The following is a 15,352-nucleotide window of genomic DNA, read 5'->3' on the forward strand; positions in this document are numbered from 1 at the left end:
TTGGAATGTGACTCCTCCGTTTACTTACTCCTCCACCTAGGCAGAATACTTGACTTCTGTTTCCTTTGTGTAAAACAGGAAGACGATAGAACCTCCTTGGTTTGGCTTGTGGTAAGGTGTCTCTGAATTAACGTGAAATCCACAAAGAACCATGCACTATCACAAGCATTTGCCATTATTATTCATAGTGTTAGCATTCAAAAGCAGCATGATTGTCCCAGCAGCCTTGAGGGAGAGGAGTGGGGAGAGCACTTTAATCCCTGCTTCACAGATGAGGAAACTGAGGCAAGAGAAGGTACTCAGCCTTCCCAAGACCCCACAGTAGGTGAGTTGCGGGGTCAGTCTGCTGTGTCCCGGATCTGTGTTCTTTCTGCCATGCTGCATTGCCACTCAGAGAGGAACAACCTGATCTAGAAAGTGAAATTTTTTCCAGCCACAGCTGCTGCGGCTGCATTTGTGAATCAGCTCTGTAAACACGAGTTTAATATGCGTGGTTCCTGTTCAGTGGGCGTTGATAGCCCAGCCCTGGAAGAGCCTTTAAGGACAGGCCTTAAATAGACACACCAGCTCCACGCTTCAGTTTTGGGAGGCTGTGCCCCGTAAAGGAAGGGTGCAAGGGCCTGCGGGCTGATAGGAATTACAGACTGGCTTCCAGGTGGCCCCACCACCTGTGCTGGGCCCCTGCTGGGCTCACTTGACTGTCCGCGAGCCCATCACTCACGCTTTTGGGGCAATTTTTGAAACAGACAAGTGTCCAGGGTATTAGCTGGTCTCATCCCTACCATGCTGAGGAACATCATTCAGATCACTGCAGTAGCAGCCCAAGGAGACACACAAGTAGCTGGTTTCTTGGACCATATTATTTTCTGAAAGTAAGAAACTTTCCCTGGGCAGAACTCTTTCTAGTTTCTATGGGGACGGGCAGGATAGGCGAGAGGCCGAGCCCCCACTTCCAGCTCTCTTGGCAGGGCTGGGCAGGGCGGGGTTAGGCAGCAGCGGGTGTCACTCACACAATGACTTTCACTTGTGCTTTCAGTGCTCAGGACATGGGCACCTGCCGGCTTCCTTCTAGCCCAGTTGGACAGCTCCGGCAGCTGGTTTGGGGAGCTAAAATTATAGGAGCGTGACGCCACCCGGGCCACTCAGGGCAGAGCCTGGCTGCTGGGCAGAAGGGCACTTGGGCTGGGCTGCTTCAGCCGAGAGGGCCATTCGGTGTCCTACCCAGAGAGAGAGAAACAGTGAGAGACCAAAAGAGCAAACCAGAGAGATAGGGAGGGGGAATGCAAGGGGTCCCTGGGGGACTCAGGAGTCCCAGTGGAGAATGAGAGGCGGGCCCCCTGTGGCGGTCCGGCCCCTGGCTGCTCTGGTCCCCGGAGGACCGGGCTGGTGAGGAGGCGAGGATGTGGACTTTCGTCACCCAGCTCCTGGTCACACTGGTGCTGCTGAGCTTCTTCCTGGTCAGCTGTCAGAACGTGATGCACATTGTCAGGGGGTCCCTGTGCTTCGTACTGAAGCACATCCACCAGGAGCTGGACAAGGAGCTGGGGGAGAGCGAGGGCCTCAGTGACGACGAGGAGACCATCTCCACCAGGGTGGTCCGGCGGCGGGTCTTCCTGAAGGTAACCGCCTGGCAGGAGGCCGGCAGGGCTGGCAGTGTGGGCGCCGGAGGCCAGGGCTGAGGGGACGCTGCTGTGGGGAGCTCCGGACCCAGACTTGGGAGACACTGGAAGAAAAGGACCAGGAGGCCCCCTGGGATGAGGTTCTGCCCTGGGAGCCAGAGTGTGTATGGCGCCCACCAGAACCTGCCCTCTGGTGCCCAGTGCGTTGTGACAGTGACATTAAACACTCAGCTTTGGGTCTCAGGAGGCTGTGCTCGTCCTGTTTCCTTCTTTGTTTCTTTCCTCTTTCTCTCTTTTCTCTCTCTTCTCTTTTTTCTTTTGTTTTTAGAGGTGAAGTCTTGCTCTTTAGTCCAGGCCGGAGTGCAGTGGCATGGTCATGGCTCACTGTAACCTGGGCTCACTGTAAATTCCTGGGCTCGAGTGATCCTCCCACCTCAGCCTTCTGAGTAGCTGGGACTACAGGCACACACCACCATGCCTGGCTATTTTTAAAAATTTTCTGTAGAGACGGGGGCTCACTATGTTGCCCAGGTTGGTCTTGAACTCCTGGACTCAAGTGGTCCTCTGGCCTTGGCCTCCCAAAGTGCTGGGATTGCAGGCATGTGCCACCATGGGATTGCACCTGGATTGTCCTGTTTCTGTTTCTGTCACCAACTGGCTCTGGGATTTCGGGCAAGTCACATTCTGGGTGATGCTGCCTGTCAAAGGGCTTTTCTATATTGCAAAGTGCTGTAAAAATAGGAAACAGGTGCCTCGCTTCCTCTCTCAGGGCCTCCTCCGTCAGACTTGCATAATTGCCCCCATTTTGCCAGTTCCCGGGGGGTGTTGTGAGGGCCGAGTGCACAATTGCGAGCTTGGGCTGTTCATCTTCAGGCCTCCCAGACCCTCAGGGGCGTCGCCCACGCCCTGGGAGCCCTGGCGTGGCTCCCGCTGCATGCTGAGCCGGAGTTTCCTGCTGGAGGAGTTATTGGGCCATGGCTATTTTGGCTGCTGCTGTTTCATTTCCTCTTCCTCCACTCTTCCTCGCAGACTCCCACTCACCAATCTTGCATTTTCTCCTCTTCTCTAATTCCAGGGGAATGAGTTTCAGAATATTCCAGGGGAGCAGGTGACAGAGGAGCAGTTCACGGATGAGCAGGGCAACATTGTCACCAAGAAGGTGGGTGCAGAGTGGTGTTCCCCTCTGTGCTGGGGACAGGCAGGTGGGCTAGAAGCTAAAAGGCGGTAGAAGCCAGCAGCTTCTCCCTGCTGCCCTCACAGCGGGTGAGCACGGCCAGGCTGGCTGCTCCCGCGCCCAGGAGGGATGGAGGGCCCAGGAGCTGGGAGCTTTGGTCATCTGCAGTCCAGACACGGTGTCCTCACAACTGCTTTGTCTGAGTCAACCTGAATAGCTTCTGCTGCTCCCTTCCAGAAGGGCCAGCCCCAAGGAAATATCCCAGACCTAGTCCCATGATGCCTAACCCTGAAAACAGCTGTTAAACAAGCAGTTTGAGCATCCCAGGCCTACCATGGGCTTCCTTAAATAAAATGGATGTGGGCAAGGTGTGTCAGCTCACACCTGTGATCCCAGCACTTTGGGAGGCCAAGGCAGGAGGATCACTTGAGCCCAGGCATTTAGATCAGCCTGGGCAATATGGCAAGACTTCATCTCTAAAAAAGTTTTAAAAAAGGAAGAAAGAAATACACACACACACACACACACACACACACACAAAGTTAGCCAGGCATGGTGGCGCATGCCTGTAGTCACAGCTATTCAGGAAGCTGAGGCAGGAGGATCACTTAAACCCAGCAGTTCAAGGCTATATAAGCTTTGATTGAGCCACTGCACTCCAGCCTGGGTGACAGAGTGAGACCCCGTCACCATAATTAAATAATTTAAAGGAAGGGAAAATGCATTGGATTGGTAGCAGATATTAATTCAGAGACATGACCTTGCCTGTCAAGTATGGGGCACAGTGCTAGCTATGGGTAAAAGAGAGGAGGAGCCAAGCAGGGTCTCGAACGTGCTTCTGCTGGGGTGCAGCTCGCATCACCCTGGAGCAAGGCTGCTTGTGCGTCTGTCTTTCCTCCTGCACTGTGAGCTGCTTGCAGGCAGGGACCGTGTCTGGCTGATGTTTCATCTCCCACTCAGACCACATGGCAGGTACAGAGTAAAGGGTTTGAATATTTGGACAGGTGAACACGGGAGTGGGTGGGTGAAAAAGAGATGCCCTCTGCCCTTAGGCGCATGGGAGTAGAATGGGGAAGAGCACAAACTTCCATCCATACCAAAGAGCAAAACAGACGGCTGTGGGCTCAAGGGGGAGGTCACACCCAGTCACACCTTGGTCATGGAATGGTACTGCCAAGGCCCCTTCAGGGCTGTCTACCAGAGGGTTTTCCATAAAGCGATGGGGCAAAGGCTGTCCCTCTTCTTGGTCTCTCAAGGAGGGGCTCCTAGGACAAAGGCTACCTCCCCCACTCGGAGCTCATTCCTGGGACCTGCTCTTGAGGGCTTGACCAGCGTTTTTTGTTTTTGTTTTTGTTTTTTTATACAGAGTGTTGCTCTGTCGACCAGGCTAGAGTGCAGTGGTGTGGTCTAAGCTCACTGCAACCTCCACCCACCAGGTTCAAGTGATTCTCCTGCCACGGACTCCTGAGTAGCTGGGATTACAGGCGCCTGCCACCGCACCCGGCTAATGTTTATCTTTTTAGTAGAGACAGGGTTTCACCATGTTGGTCAGGCTGGTTTCAAACTCCTGACCTCAGATGATCTGCCCATCAGCCTCCCAAAGTGCTGGGATTACAGACATGAGCCCCCGTGCCCGGCCTGACCAGCCCTTTCCTCCTTCCCTTCCTTTCCCAGATCATTCGCAAGGTGGTTCGGCAGATAGACTCGTCCAGCGCCGACGCTGCCCAGGAGCACGAGGAGGTGACTGTCACAGGGCCCCTGGAGGATCCCAGTGAGCTGGAGGTCGATATTGATTCCTTTATGAAACATGCCAAGGTACTGAGGCTCCTGCGGCCCTGGGGGACCCAGCGCCATCACTGCTGCCTTGCTCGGCCCATCTTGCCAGGCCATCTGCGTGACACCTCCCTCCACTCACCTCTTCATGAGCTCTCCCTCCAGTCTCCCTTCTCCCCTGTGGGCAGTGTGTCTGCCGCCTCCGTGTAGCCTCCTTTCGATTTTCTGCCTGTGTTCTGCCCATCTTTGCCATCTATCCTGCTTTCTGTCTCTGCTGCTCTCTGCAGGTGGAGCTGAGAGGGAGTGGCCTACAGCCGGACCTGATAGAGGGCAGGAAAGGGGCGCAGATAGTGAAGCGGGCCAGCCTGAAAAGGGGGAAACAGTGACCCCGAGCCGCTCTCCTTGGAGTAGCCTCTCGGGAGGTAACGCAGCTCTTCTCATCCCCTCTGCATGGCCTGTTCTTTGGTGGAGTGGCTGCTCCCTGTCTCACCCGATCCCCTCCCAGCCACCCCAGCATGATGTGGGACAAACAACTTGTGGCTGTGTCTCGAGGCAGAGATTCTCGCTTCCCAGCCCTACTAACAGCGGCCCTGAACCCCAGCTTCCTCATCAAGGAAACAGAGTTAATAACATCCACTTAACAGGGACCGCACGGTTTTCTAAGAATGCCTTTTGGGCTGGGCACAGTGGCTCATATCTGTAATCCCAGCATTTTGTGAGGTCGGGGTGAGAGGATTGCTTGAGGCCAGGAGTTCAAGACCAGCCTGGGCAACAGAGCAAGACCCCATCTCAAAAAAAAAACAAAAACAAAAAGCCAGAAAGAAAAAAGGCTCTTTGAAGAGTAAAAGCACTCTGTAAATCTAAGTGGTAATATTATCTTGGAAACCAAGAAATGGGGGTCTAGAAGGTGGTGGACAGGGCACTGGAGAGGACAGGAGAGTCGGTCTGGGCTGTGATGTTGCAACATAAGAGCTCCAAGACTGAGGACTGGACTGTCTCTTGAACCTGGAGCCCAACTACAGTTCTGACCTGGCCAAGGCTTAGCTTCTCCTTGGTGTTTTATGAAACATGTTGCTCCCTTGCTTTCTAGGAAAGGGCTGAGCTGACAGGCCTAAGGGGTGGACGATATGCTTTCTGCAAGTCAGGAGACCATCAGAGTTGGGGCCTGGGCCATGGTGCATGTGTGTGAGCACGGGGCAGTGTGGCCACGGAGCAGGGGTGTGCCGTGCCGTGCCACGAGGGAGGGACGTGAAGACACTGCACGACTGCGACCGTCTCCAGCAGGTGTGTGCGGTGCTGGGGGCTTCAGGGGCCGGCTCTGATCTCCATCCTCCCTGGGGCATCCTGTACTGAGCTGCCCCGAGGCCCTTCATGCTGCCCAGCTCGGGGCAGCTCAGTACAGGATACCTCGGGGTGGGAGTCAGCAGGAGGTGAGGGGGCATGGTGGCCCCAGTGCAGCACTAACCGGGTCGTTACCATTCACACCCCAGGGCCTGACTCTGGGGCCGAGCAGCAAGGAGGCTCTGGCTTTCCAAAGCTTTCGGCAAAAATCAGGGCCCGCTGCCTCCTGAGCCACCAAAAGTGCTGACTCTGGGCTTCCCGATATATCTCAGCACTTGGGCAAAAAAGAGGACTGGCAGATCCAGTTATAGGATAAAATTAGACCTGACATCTCAGCAGCTTAAGGAGGTCACCGTGTTAACCCCTGCACTGCCAGGGGTCCCACTAGGCTGCTGGTTTAGAAGACTCTGAGTAGCTGCTGCTGGGTCCTGGAAAGAACCCAAAGATGCAAATAATGTTTAAAAGCAGCAAACAGAAAGGAAAAGTACACTCTTCTGACTTGTTTTTCTTATGGTAGCAGTGGCAGCTGTGGCTTTAAATTTCTGTTTGGCTCAGGTTCTATGGATGCTCCTGAGCGGGAGAGAAGCAGGCGGGAGAGAGGCAGCCCAAAAGCCAGGCTGGGGGAAGGAGGGAGCCTTGAATTTCATTTTAATTTGCTGTAAATGATCTGCAGTGTGGCTGAAGCCCCCACCCCGGTGATTAAGGACCAGACCACACTAGCGTGGGTGTCAGAAACACGGAGCAGCCCGGCTCTGGGACAGCACTTGGCCCTCTGTCAGTGACAGGCACGGGACAAGTGTGACAGTGGCGGCGGGGGAAGGGGGCTAGGAGGGGCAAGAGCAGTGGCGAGGGAGAGGCGGAGAAAAGCTCCTGCTGAAGTCCCAGAGGGTTAGGGACTATTAAATGCTCTACCCTCCCAACCAGGGCTAAGGCTACAGAGAAGACGGTCGAGGGCCCGAAGGCTTTCTAATTTACTACCCCCACCCCCGACAAGCATGTACAGTTGATCCTCATCATTCACGGATTCGGCATTTGCGAATTCGGCTACTCATTAACATTTATCTGTAGCCCCAAAGCTGACACTCACCGTGCTTTTGCTCATTCATGGGCATGCACACAGGGGCAAAAAGTTTGAGTCGCCCAACACGTGCAATCCCAGCTGAGGATGGACAAAGCCACACTCTGCCTCGGTGCTTCATACTATAAATAAGTGTCCTCCTCACAGCTTGTGTAGTGCCACATTTTTCGAATTTTTGGTTTCATTGTTTAGAATGGCCCCTGAGGGAAGTGCTATCTGGTGTGAAGCGAAAGAAGGCTGGGATGTTCCTTAAGGAGAGAACGGACATCAGATAAGCTCTGCTCAGGGATGAGTTAGAGCGCCTGTGCTGGTGAAGTCAGTATTAATGAGTCAACCCTATATATTACACAAGGTGTCTTGAAACAGAAACGCACCTAAGACAAAGTTGTGTATTCATCAGTTGACCAAAATATTGTGGCCAGAGGCTCGCAGGAGCCTAACCTTATATTTCCCTTAGGAGCAGTGGTTCAGTATTCGCTAATTCCATGTTCACAGCGACTTATTTATTTATTTATTTATATTTTGAGAGGGAGTCTCACTCTGTCGCCCAGGCTGGAGTGCAGTGGCACTATCTTGGCTCACTGCAACCTCCGTCTCCCAGGTTCAAGTGATCCTCCTGCCTCAGCCTCCTGAGTAGCTGGGATTACAGGCATGTGCTACCACCCTTGGCTAATTTTTGTATTTTTAGTAGAGACGGGGTTTCACCATGTTGGTCAGGCTGGTCTCAAACTCCTCACCTCAAGTAACCTGCCCTCCTCAGCCTCCCAAAGCGCTGGGATTACAGGCGTGAGCCACTGTGTGTAGCCTCAAACAGCGACTAATTTATACAACAGAGCTATTGCAAATGACTAGAATGGGCTGTATTTGTTTCAAAGAGTGAAAGCTGGAGCTTGTGAGTCTAGAATTAAGGCCTCTTCCTCCTGCTTCCAGGTTGTATGGCCTTAAGTCATTTAACAGCCCTGAGCTTCAGTCTCCTCAAGGGAGGATGAAAATAGTCCCTTTCGATGTGTTACACTTCAAGAAAAAGGTTTCAAAATAATAATGGTAACTGTGAGCACTGACGTGAAGAGAGTAAGAACGAACGTATATGCTCTGGGACTCGAATAATTGCAGGTCTTGTTTGTAGTGTGACTCAGAGCAAGTCAAATGACCTCCCTAAGCCTCAGGTTCCTTAGCCATAAAATAGCAATAATGCCAGCATTTCCCTTGTAGGATGGTTATGATGGTTGCTGAGTTTATGTTTGTGAAAGGGCTGTCTAGGGCCGGGCATAGTGACTCATGCCTGTAATCCCAGCACTTTGGGAGGCTGAGGCAGGAGGACCACTTGAGATGAGCCTGGGCAATGTGGTAGGACCCTGTCTCTAAAAAAAATTTAAAAATTACCTGGCCATGGTAGCATACACCTGTAGTTCCAGCCTCTTGGGAAGCTGAGGTGGGAGGATCGCTTGAGCCCAGGAGTTCAAGGCTGCAGTGAGCTATGATCGTACCACTGCAATCTAGCCTGGACAGCAGAGCAAGACTCTGTCTCCAAATGCAATAAAAATAAAGAATGAAAGAGACTCTTTTCTAACCTTTTGAAAGGTGAGGGGACCCAGGAGAAGAGGCCAGAACAATGCAGGAGTCCTGAGCAGAGTGAGGTGACCTAGATCCTCATCCCACCCCTGTTCTTGCCACCACGCCTCCAGAGTCTCAGTTTACCAAGGGATGAAATGGGCAGTCATGCCAGCATGATCTCTGAGGTCTGAACTTTCTCTTCTGCTCAGTGCCTAGGCAGTAAAGTAGAGGGGCCACACATTCCATGATGGTCTCTTATTTGAGGAGTGCTTCCCCCTGGGACAGGCACCGTGGGGAGCACCAGGAGGCTGTTCTTGCCCTTGGTGTTTCTAATACAACCAGGGAAATATGCAGACATCAAAAAGCACAGACGGACAGAGACAGTAACATTTCTAGAGAGCCAAGTAATTGTTCACATTTATACAATGCTAAGCACCTATGTGTCTTAGCTTTTTTAAACATCACACCTCTCTAATGGGTAGGTCCTATTACTGCCCTCATTTTACAGCAGAGAAAACTGAGTCACAGAGCGGGTAAGGCACTTGACTGAGGTCAGGCAGCACGGGACTTGAACCCGGGTGGTCTGGCTCCAGAGTTCATGTTCTTACCCATTCGACTCTGCCATCTCCCGATCAGAAAAGGCAGCCTCTTTTTTTTTTGTATTTTGTATTTTTACAAAATACAAAAGGGAGAGCTTCCAGAGTGGAGAGGGCCCTGCTCCAAGGATCAGGAAGGTTTTGTGGGGTGGAAATGTTGAGGGCGGCAGGCAGAACCTCTGCAGAAAGGAGAGTGGAAGGCAGCCTTGACAGGAGAAGCGTGACCAAAGGCAGAGAACAGGAGGGTAGAGGATGTTCAGAGGCTTAGAGGAGACAGTCAGGCTTGACTGATGTGATGGCCCGGCAGTGATGAAAGCATCTTCCCTCTACGGTGACAGCACTGTCCACCCACTGCGGCAGCGGTTCCTGGTTTTACAGTTCTACAGCAGCCCCTGGCAAGGAACCCGGCACCACCCTCCCATCCCTGGGGAACCACCCAAGAGCTGAGTTCTCCCTGCTCCCTTCCAACACTCCTCCCCAACACCTTCACCTGGAGAACCCAAGACAGCAGCATGTCTGGGGATGGCACCACCTGGGGATGAGCTCCTGCCCCCCTGTGTCACTTCCTGCCCTGCCCAAGAGATTGTCACCTCCTCCCTGTTGAAGCATCCTCCTTTCCCCAGTGGTCCCAGGGTCCCTGCAGATAGAACATGAGTGGCTGGTCTTGAAAACATGGAGTTTTCACCCCAGGTTGGAGGCTGGAGGCCCCATGGGGACAGGAGAGGTTTCTCACTGTGAATCCCAGGCTGAAGAATGTAGGCTTAGCTCCTCCAGCAAATCTGCTCTTCTCCAGCCTAGGACTCAATACAGGAGGAGGAGAGGAGGATGCATCTCCTTTTCAGAGATCTTGTCCATCTGAGGGGAATGGGGAGAGCAGCCAGAGGCAGCGGTCAGGAAGAACTGTGGACCAGAGCTGAAGGGGAGCTGTCACCCTTGCAGCATGAGCTCCCAAAGCCAGGGCGCACGTCCGCACCATCCCTGGGTCCCCAAGGCTGGTGCATGGCAGACATCAGTGCATGTTGGCAGAGCTGAACTGAGCAAGTGAAGGCGTCACCTGGCCTCACCTAGCCCTTTCTTGGCACAAGCCCTGGCTCAAGAAAAATGGCCCTTCCTAAGTACGAGGATCTGCTGGGAGGATGTCTCCCCAGGTGACCACATAGGCACAGGGGCCTCTGCTCCTCTCCCAGGACACGGAGCACAGCGCTCTCCTTGGCCCATACAGAGAGGCATCCTGGCGCGCTTGAGCACTCAGAAGGAATTCATGAGGCCTGGGTGGCGGCTCTGAGGAACAGCCTCTGCATAGGGAGCAAGAGAAGGAGGGCAGCATCTCAGGAGGTTGGGCCTGCAAGAGCAGCGCCCTCGGCACGTCGCCTTGCCTGGGGAGACTGTTTTTCCTGAGTCAGATTCGGCCTGAGCTGCCAGCACAAAACTCTGTGTGTAGGGTTTTTGCTGGACGTTGCCCTTTTGCATTCTAAGTGACCCCTTCTCTCTTTGTGTCTCCCAGGATCACACCTCGACACCCAACCCCTGAACCCCACACACTCTGCCATGCACACAGGAGGAGAGCTGGACCTGAGGGCCACCGCAGCGGTGCACACGTTCCTCTGGGCTGACGGCATGACCTCTGTAAGGGACTCCCGCTAGTCCCCTCTACGCATGAATGACTGACTGTAGACGCATGACCTCCAGGCTTCAATCCTGCCTCTTGCAATGACAGCTGATCTGTCGGAACCAGGACACAAAAGGAGCAAGAAGCGGGGAGAGAGAGGGATAGAAAACAGGCGTGGGAGAGCGTGTGAACGCAAAAGTGAATGAGGGCTTTTTGTGGCTGGGGATGGGTTTTGGTTTTTGGGGGGTTTTTTTAGTTGTTTTGACTTTGTACAGGGTACTTTTTCCCGACCTCATCTGTCAGAAATCCATGTGGGCTTCCTGGAAAGAAAAAAAAAGAAAGAAAGAAAGAAAGAAAACTAGGCATGAAATCAGTTTAGCCACCTTAATCTTAAGCCATGTCTTCTTCTGCCCACCCTCCCCAACCCAACCCACACACCTCCATTCCACTTGTGACACCCCCTCCACTCCCTAGTGACGCTCCTCCCAGATCGCTCTACATGACATTCAGGACACACACACACACACACACACACACCACTCGCCTCCACTGAATCTACACACAGATTTTACTGTGACTTCTGAAGCTGTATAGACTCTGCTGTGGATAAACTGGAATTTTTTATGTTGTCTCTCTCTCTCTCTGCCAATTTCAGTACAAGTCATCTTCCAATGGAAAATCATTACCTTGAGAGTGCATTCGGGGTTCCTTGTGTTAGGGACTTAAGAATCTGAGGCGAGGACTCCCAGGCTTACCTGTAGGGCTCAAAGGGAGCCAGGACCCCATCTGAAAGGGTCTCCTCTCTCAGTCGGGGGACGGGCCGGTGGCTGACCCAGGATTGCACCAGCATGTCCATAGAGAAGAGGTTTTCTATATCTTCAAGCACTATATCATAGTCCGTGTTCAAAGTGTAAACTGTACAGTAATCAGCCTTGTGTATATGAAAAACAATAAATACTATGCAAACCAATAGAAACATTTAGCAGTATATACAGAGCCTGACAGCACAGCTCCTGAGGACCTCTGTGGCTTCAGGAGAAGGAGCTGTGGCCTGCCTTTCAGTGAAAGAGGAAGGAAAGGAGTAGGGCTAGTGAATGTATCTGCTAGTTCTTAGAAGTTAGGACCACCCAAGGTCTCCCAGAGTGAACTTGGTGCTCTAAGTCCAGGCAGCCTGCAGGCTGGGGGCCCTGAGTGCAGGTGCCAGGCTCGAGGCTGTTCCCTGTCTGCCTCGGTGCCCCCCCTCTGCCCAGCCTCTGTGGCCTCTTGGATCGCATCACCAGTGGTAGCAGAGTCGGTGGCAGAGAGCCTGGACGCCAAGAGGCCGGGGCCAGGCTCTGGGTCAGGGCAGAAAGGAGACAGACAGCTGGCAGTTCCTTGCCTCGGTGCCATCAGGGAGGAGCCTTAAGTTCCACTAGAGCCTCCGCCCCAGGGAGGCCCCAATCAGCACAATCCCTGCCCGCCCTCGCGGCGGGCGCCCCCAGGGCCAGGAGAGAGAGACAGGGCTGGCTCCTCTCGACCCCGGAGCCGCGGTGTGGACGGCCTGGCCCCGTCCGCCCCGCCGCTCTGCGGGAGTGTCCTCGGGACACACTTAAACCTTCCAAGTAGCACAGAAGCCCCCTCCACGTCAGAGGCCCCCTGGCCGCGGGGCCTGTGAGCGGAGAGGGGCCCTGCCTCCCCCACAAGTCCGCCCTGATGCACCCAAGGCCGAGCAGGCCCCGGGGCGGCCGAGGCACCTTGTCGGCCGGGGGCGGGGCTGCTTTTGCTTCCTTAGAGGTGCGGGCAGGGAGAGGAAGCTCTAGCTCCGGGCCTCCGTTTCCCGGAGGCTGCCTCTGAAGAGCTGCAGGGCGAGCCCGGATGGCTGCCGTCGCCGCCAGAGACCACCCCGGCCCGGCCTCCAGGGCGCAGAGGCGCCCCCATCCATCCCCCCATCCCGGGGGCCACGGCAGGGGGGTCGCGCAGCACGGCTGGGACCGATTCGATGACGGCCCAAGGAAGCTGGGCGCAGGGGTCGCCTCCCCCGCCTCGATCCTGCACCTTCCTCTCCCAGGTCGCCGCTGCAGCCAACCCAGTAGCCCCCTTAGCGCCCCCGCGGGCCCCGCGGCTCCAGGCTCCGCTTTGGCACCTCTGCTCCGGCTGGCATGGCTGCACGCTCCGGCTGCTAGTAGGAGCCGTTAGGGGAGGAGTTTGGGGTCTCCACACGATGCCTAGAGAATGCTGCAGTCTGCACATTAGACGCTTTTTAGAAGTTTTGAAATTACCTTGATTTTTTTAATTGTTATGAAAATGGATCTTTTCTTGACTCTCCCACATGCTCTGTTAGGGGAGAGAATCCCCTACCCTACTCTGATGTATAGACCATTCTCCCTACACCAGCCGAACCAATGTCAAAATTAATAAAGAAATGGACTAATGGCACAGGGCTCTATCTCTCCTTCCCACTCGTCTTTGGGGGGTAAGGGGTGCTGAGGCCAGCCTAAAGCCTAGGTTGGGATGTGAAGGAATCTATGGGTGAAGGTCCCAGAGAGCCTGCCAATGCCGAGTCCTCCCAGAAGCCTGGACAATCCCTTAATCAGGACCCCTGACCTGGGAGAGGCCTCCAGAGAGGTGGCAGAGTAGATTTCTATTCCACCTGATAGCTCCCATGAGATGGGGAGAAGCTGGGGGTCGGGGGAGGGGGCACCACAACTCACTAAGATTCTTGGCCAGGCCCCCAGCTGGCATGCACTGAGGGGGCTCCCCAGCGTTCCCTAGGAAGGCATCTGGCCCCAGTACTCAATGCCATTCAAAGTTCAAGAACTTGTTCTTGCTATAGGGAAAAAAATTGCCCTGTTTCTAACTAGTTGCTAACACTTCCTGCAAGGCTGGTCACCAAGCTGACCTCAGTTTCCTCATCTGTCTAATGGAAGAATGGATTAGGTGGTTGCTAAAGTCTCTTCAGTTTCTCATCCTAGGGGCGCCAGACACCAATGCTTTTGTCAGGCTTGGCATTAATTAAGAATCAAATCATTGGCTGTGGCTTTCCTGCCACATAAATTCCCCATCATGAGGGGGTGACGGAGTCAGAATCCCAAGGCCCCTGGAGCACCCCAGTCCCACCCCACTCCAAGCCTCTCTCCTGGAATCAGAAAGGCCATCCAGGCCAGTGGGCAACCGCAGCAGGTCATCTGCAGCACCCAGGGGGCTTTTCAAAACGCAGTTTCAGAATCACAGTTGCCTGGGTGGGATTGGGTGGTGACGCTGAGAACCAGAACCAGGTCTATCAGATGGCTGTGGCATGCAGCCTGGTGGCAAAGCCATCTCAGACGAAGACATAGCTCTTTTCCCTTTAAACCAAATTTGTAGAGAATCATTCCACACCCTTTGTGAGGTCTTTCTTGCATAACCTAAATCTTTATGCTACAGAGGGTCAGCTTCTGCATGAGAAGGAAGCTCGCCCTGAGCCCTGGGGTCCTCTGCTCCCCACTGAAAACCAAGATGGCCTGGAAACCCAGGAGAAGCTCAGTGAAGCAGTGCTTCTCGTCTCCCACCTACCAGGGCAGCCTCTGGGGAGTGAGAGATCAAGCTCTGCAGAGCTTATGCCTGGTCAGGAAGGGCTCTGGGGCCACCAGGCACAGAGATGAGCAGAAGTCCATCTGTCTGGCAGTCACAATCTTTCCTAGCATTTTACATGTTCAGGCCAGTGGCATGCTAGTTTCCATTTTTAGAGAAAAACAGCAGGGAAGAATCCTGCCCAGTCCAGAAATCACCCATATACCTGGAACGTGGGCTCCAACTCCTCTATACCTTGGTTTCCCTGTTTGTAAAATGAGAGTTTCCCTCAATAAAGCCTTGTACATTATAAAAATTTATTCAAGAAAAAAAAAAAAAGCATATGCATGCTCTGTGATTCAGCCCAGTCCTGTGCATCAACTACTAACTGAGCACCGACAGAGTGCCTGGCACTGGGCTCCACCACCCTCTCAGCCATCAGGGATTTCAAACCTGGGCACCACACCAGACAGAGCATGGCCATTGCTCCAGCCGAGGCACAAATGAGGAAGAGATTCTGATAGGGAGTTCAGGGAAGGCCGACCAGAGGTGGAGGCAAGAACACGCGTGCAGGGTGGCCCTCTCTTCAGCCTCCTGCAGCTGGAGGAGGCACACCCTGGCACTGTCAGGGCTGCCCATGCCCCACCCTGCCTTCTGCCCAGCAGGCTCCCACCCTAGGCTCTCAAGCCAGCCACAGGGACTTGCATCCCCCAGAAAGCAATGCCACTCGGCCTCTTACCCCATCCCCACACTTACCCAATCTTAAGCCACTTACCCCATCCCCCCATGAGGAAGGGAAGGAAGAGGCTGTGTTCTCCTGTGGAGCTTGGACATCTGCACATAAAGGGGCTGGCGCAGCTCTGGACAGTGGCCTCAGAGTTCAGCCTTATCTCCCCCAGGGAAACAGCTGCTTGGGAGCCTCCAGGGGCCCCCAGACACTCACCTTTTCCTAGATGCTAGACTTGCGGGGAGCAGATGGACCCTCTGGCGATGAGCAGGGCTTCTAGAGCTAATTCGCTCTCTGTCTTTCTCACACACATGCGCGCACACGCACACACACACACACACACACACACACAC

At 54.1% G+C, this 15,352-nt stretch overlaps 1 protein-coding gene and 1 long non-coding RNA gene across 9 annotated transcripts in view; one reads left to right on the forward strand and one right to left on the reverse strand.

Annotated features, from left to right (window-relative positions):
- The window catches only part of ANK1 (ankyrin 1, erythrocytic), a 240,567-nt gene extending 228,853 nt beyond the window's left edge, over positions 1-11,714 (forward strand). For 2 of the 8 annotated variants that reach the window (XM_011960651.1, XM_011960655.1), the window contains 3 exons: positions 2,695-2,778; positions 4,468-4,533; positions 10,640-11,714. In XM_011960651.1, the coding sequence (XP_011816041.1) occupies positions 2,695-2,778; positions 4,468-4,533; positions 10,640-10,666 (177 nt within the window). In that variant the 3' untranslated portion in view covers positions 10,667-11,714. Of the gene's footprint in view, positions 1-851; positions 1,620-2,694; positions 2,779-4,467; positions 4,609-4,853; positions 4,989-10,639 lie in introns of those variants that run through there. The other 6 variants (XM_011960652.1, XM_011960656.1, XM_011960658.1 and 3 more) reach the window with 5 other exon arrangements.
- LOC105525131 lies at positions 839-5,050 on the reverse strand. The gene is made up of 2 exons (XR_001003858.1): positions 4,709-5,050; positions 839-1,217 (listed from the first exon to the last, which is right to left on the reverse strand). It is a non-coding gene; the product is annotated as an uncharacterized LOC105525131 (long non-coding RNA).
- Positions 11,715-15,352: the final 3,638 nt, after the last annotated feature.

The sequence above is a fragment of the Colobus angolensis genome, unplaced genomic scaffold (genome assembly GCF_000951035.1).
Source record: "Colobus angolensis palliatus isolate OR3802 unplaced genomic scaffold, Cang.pa_1.0 Scaffold52, whole genome shotgun sequence".
NCBI lineage: Eukaryota > Metazoa > Chordata > Mammalia > Primates > Cercopithecidae > Colobus > Colobus angolensis.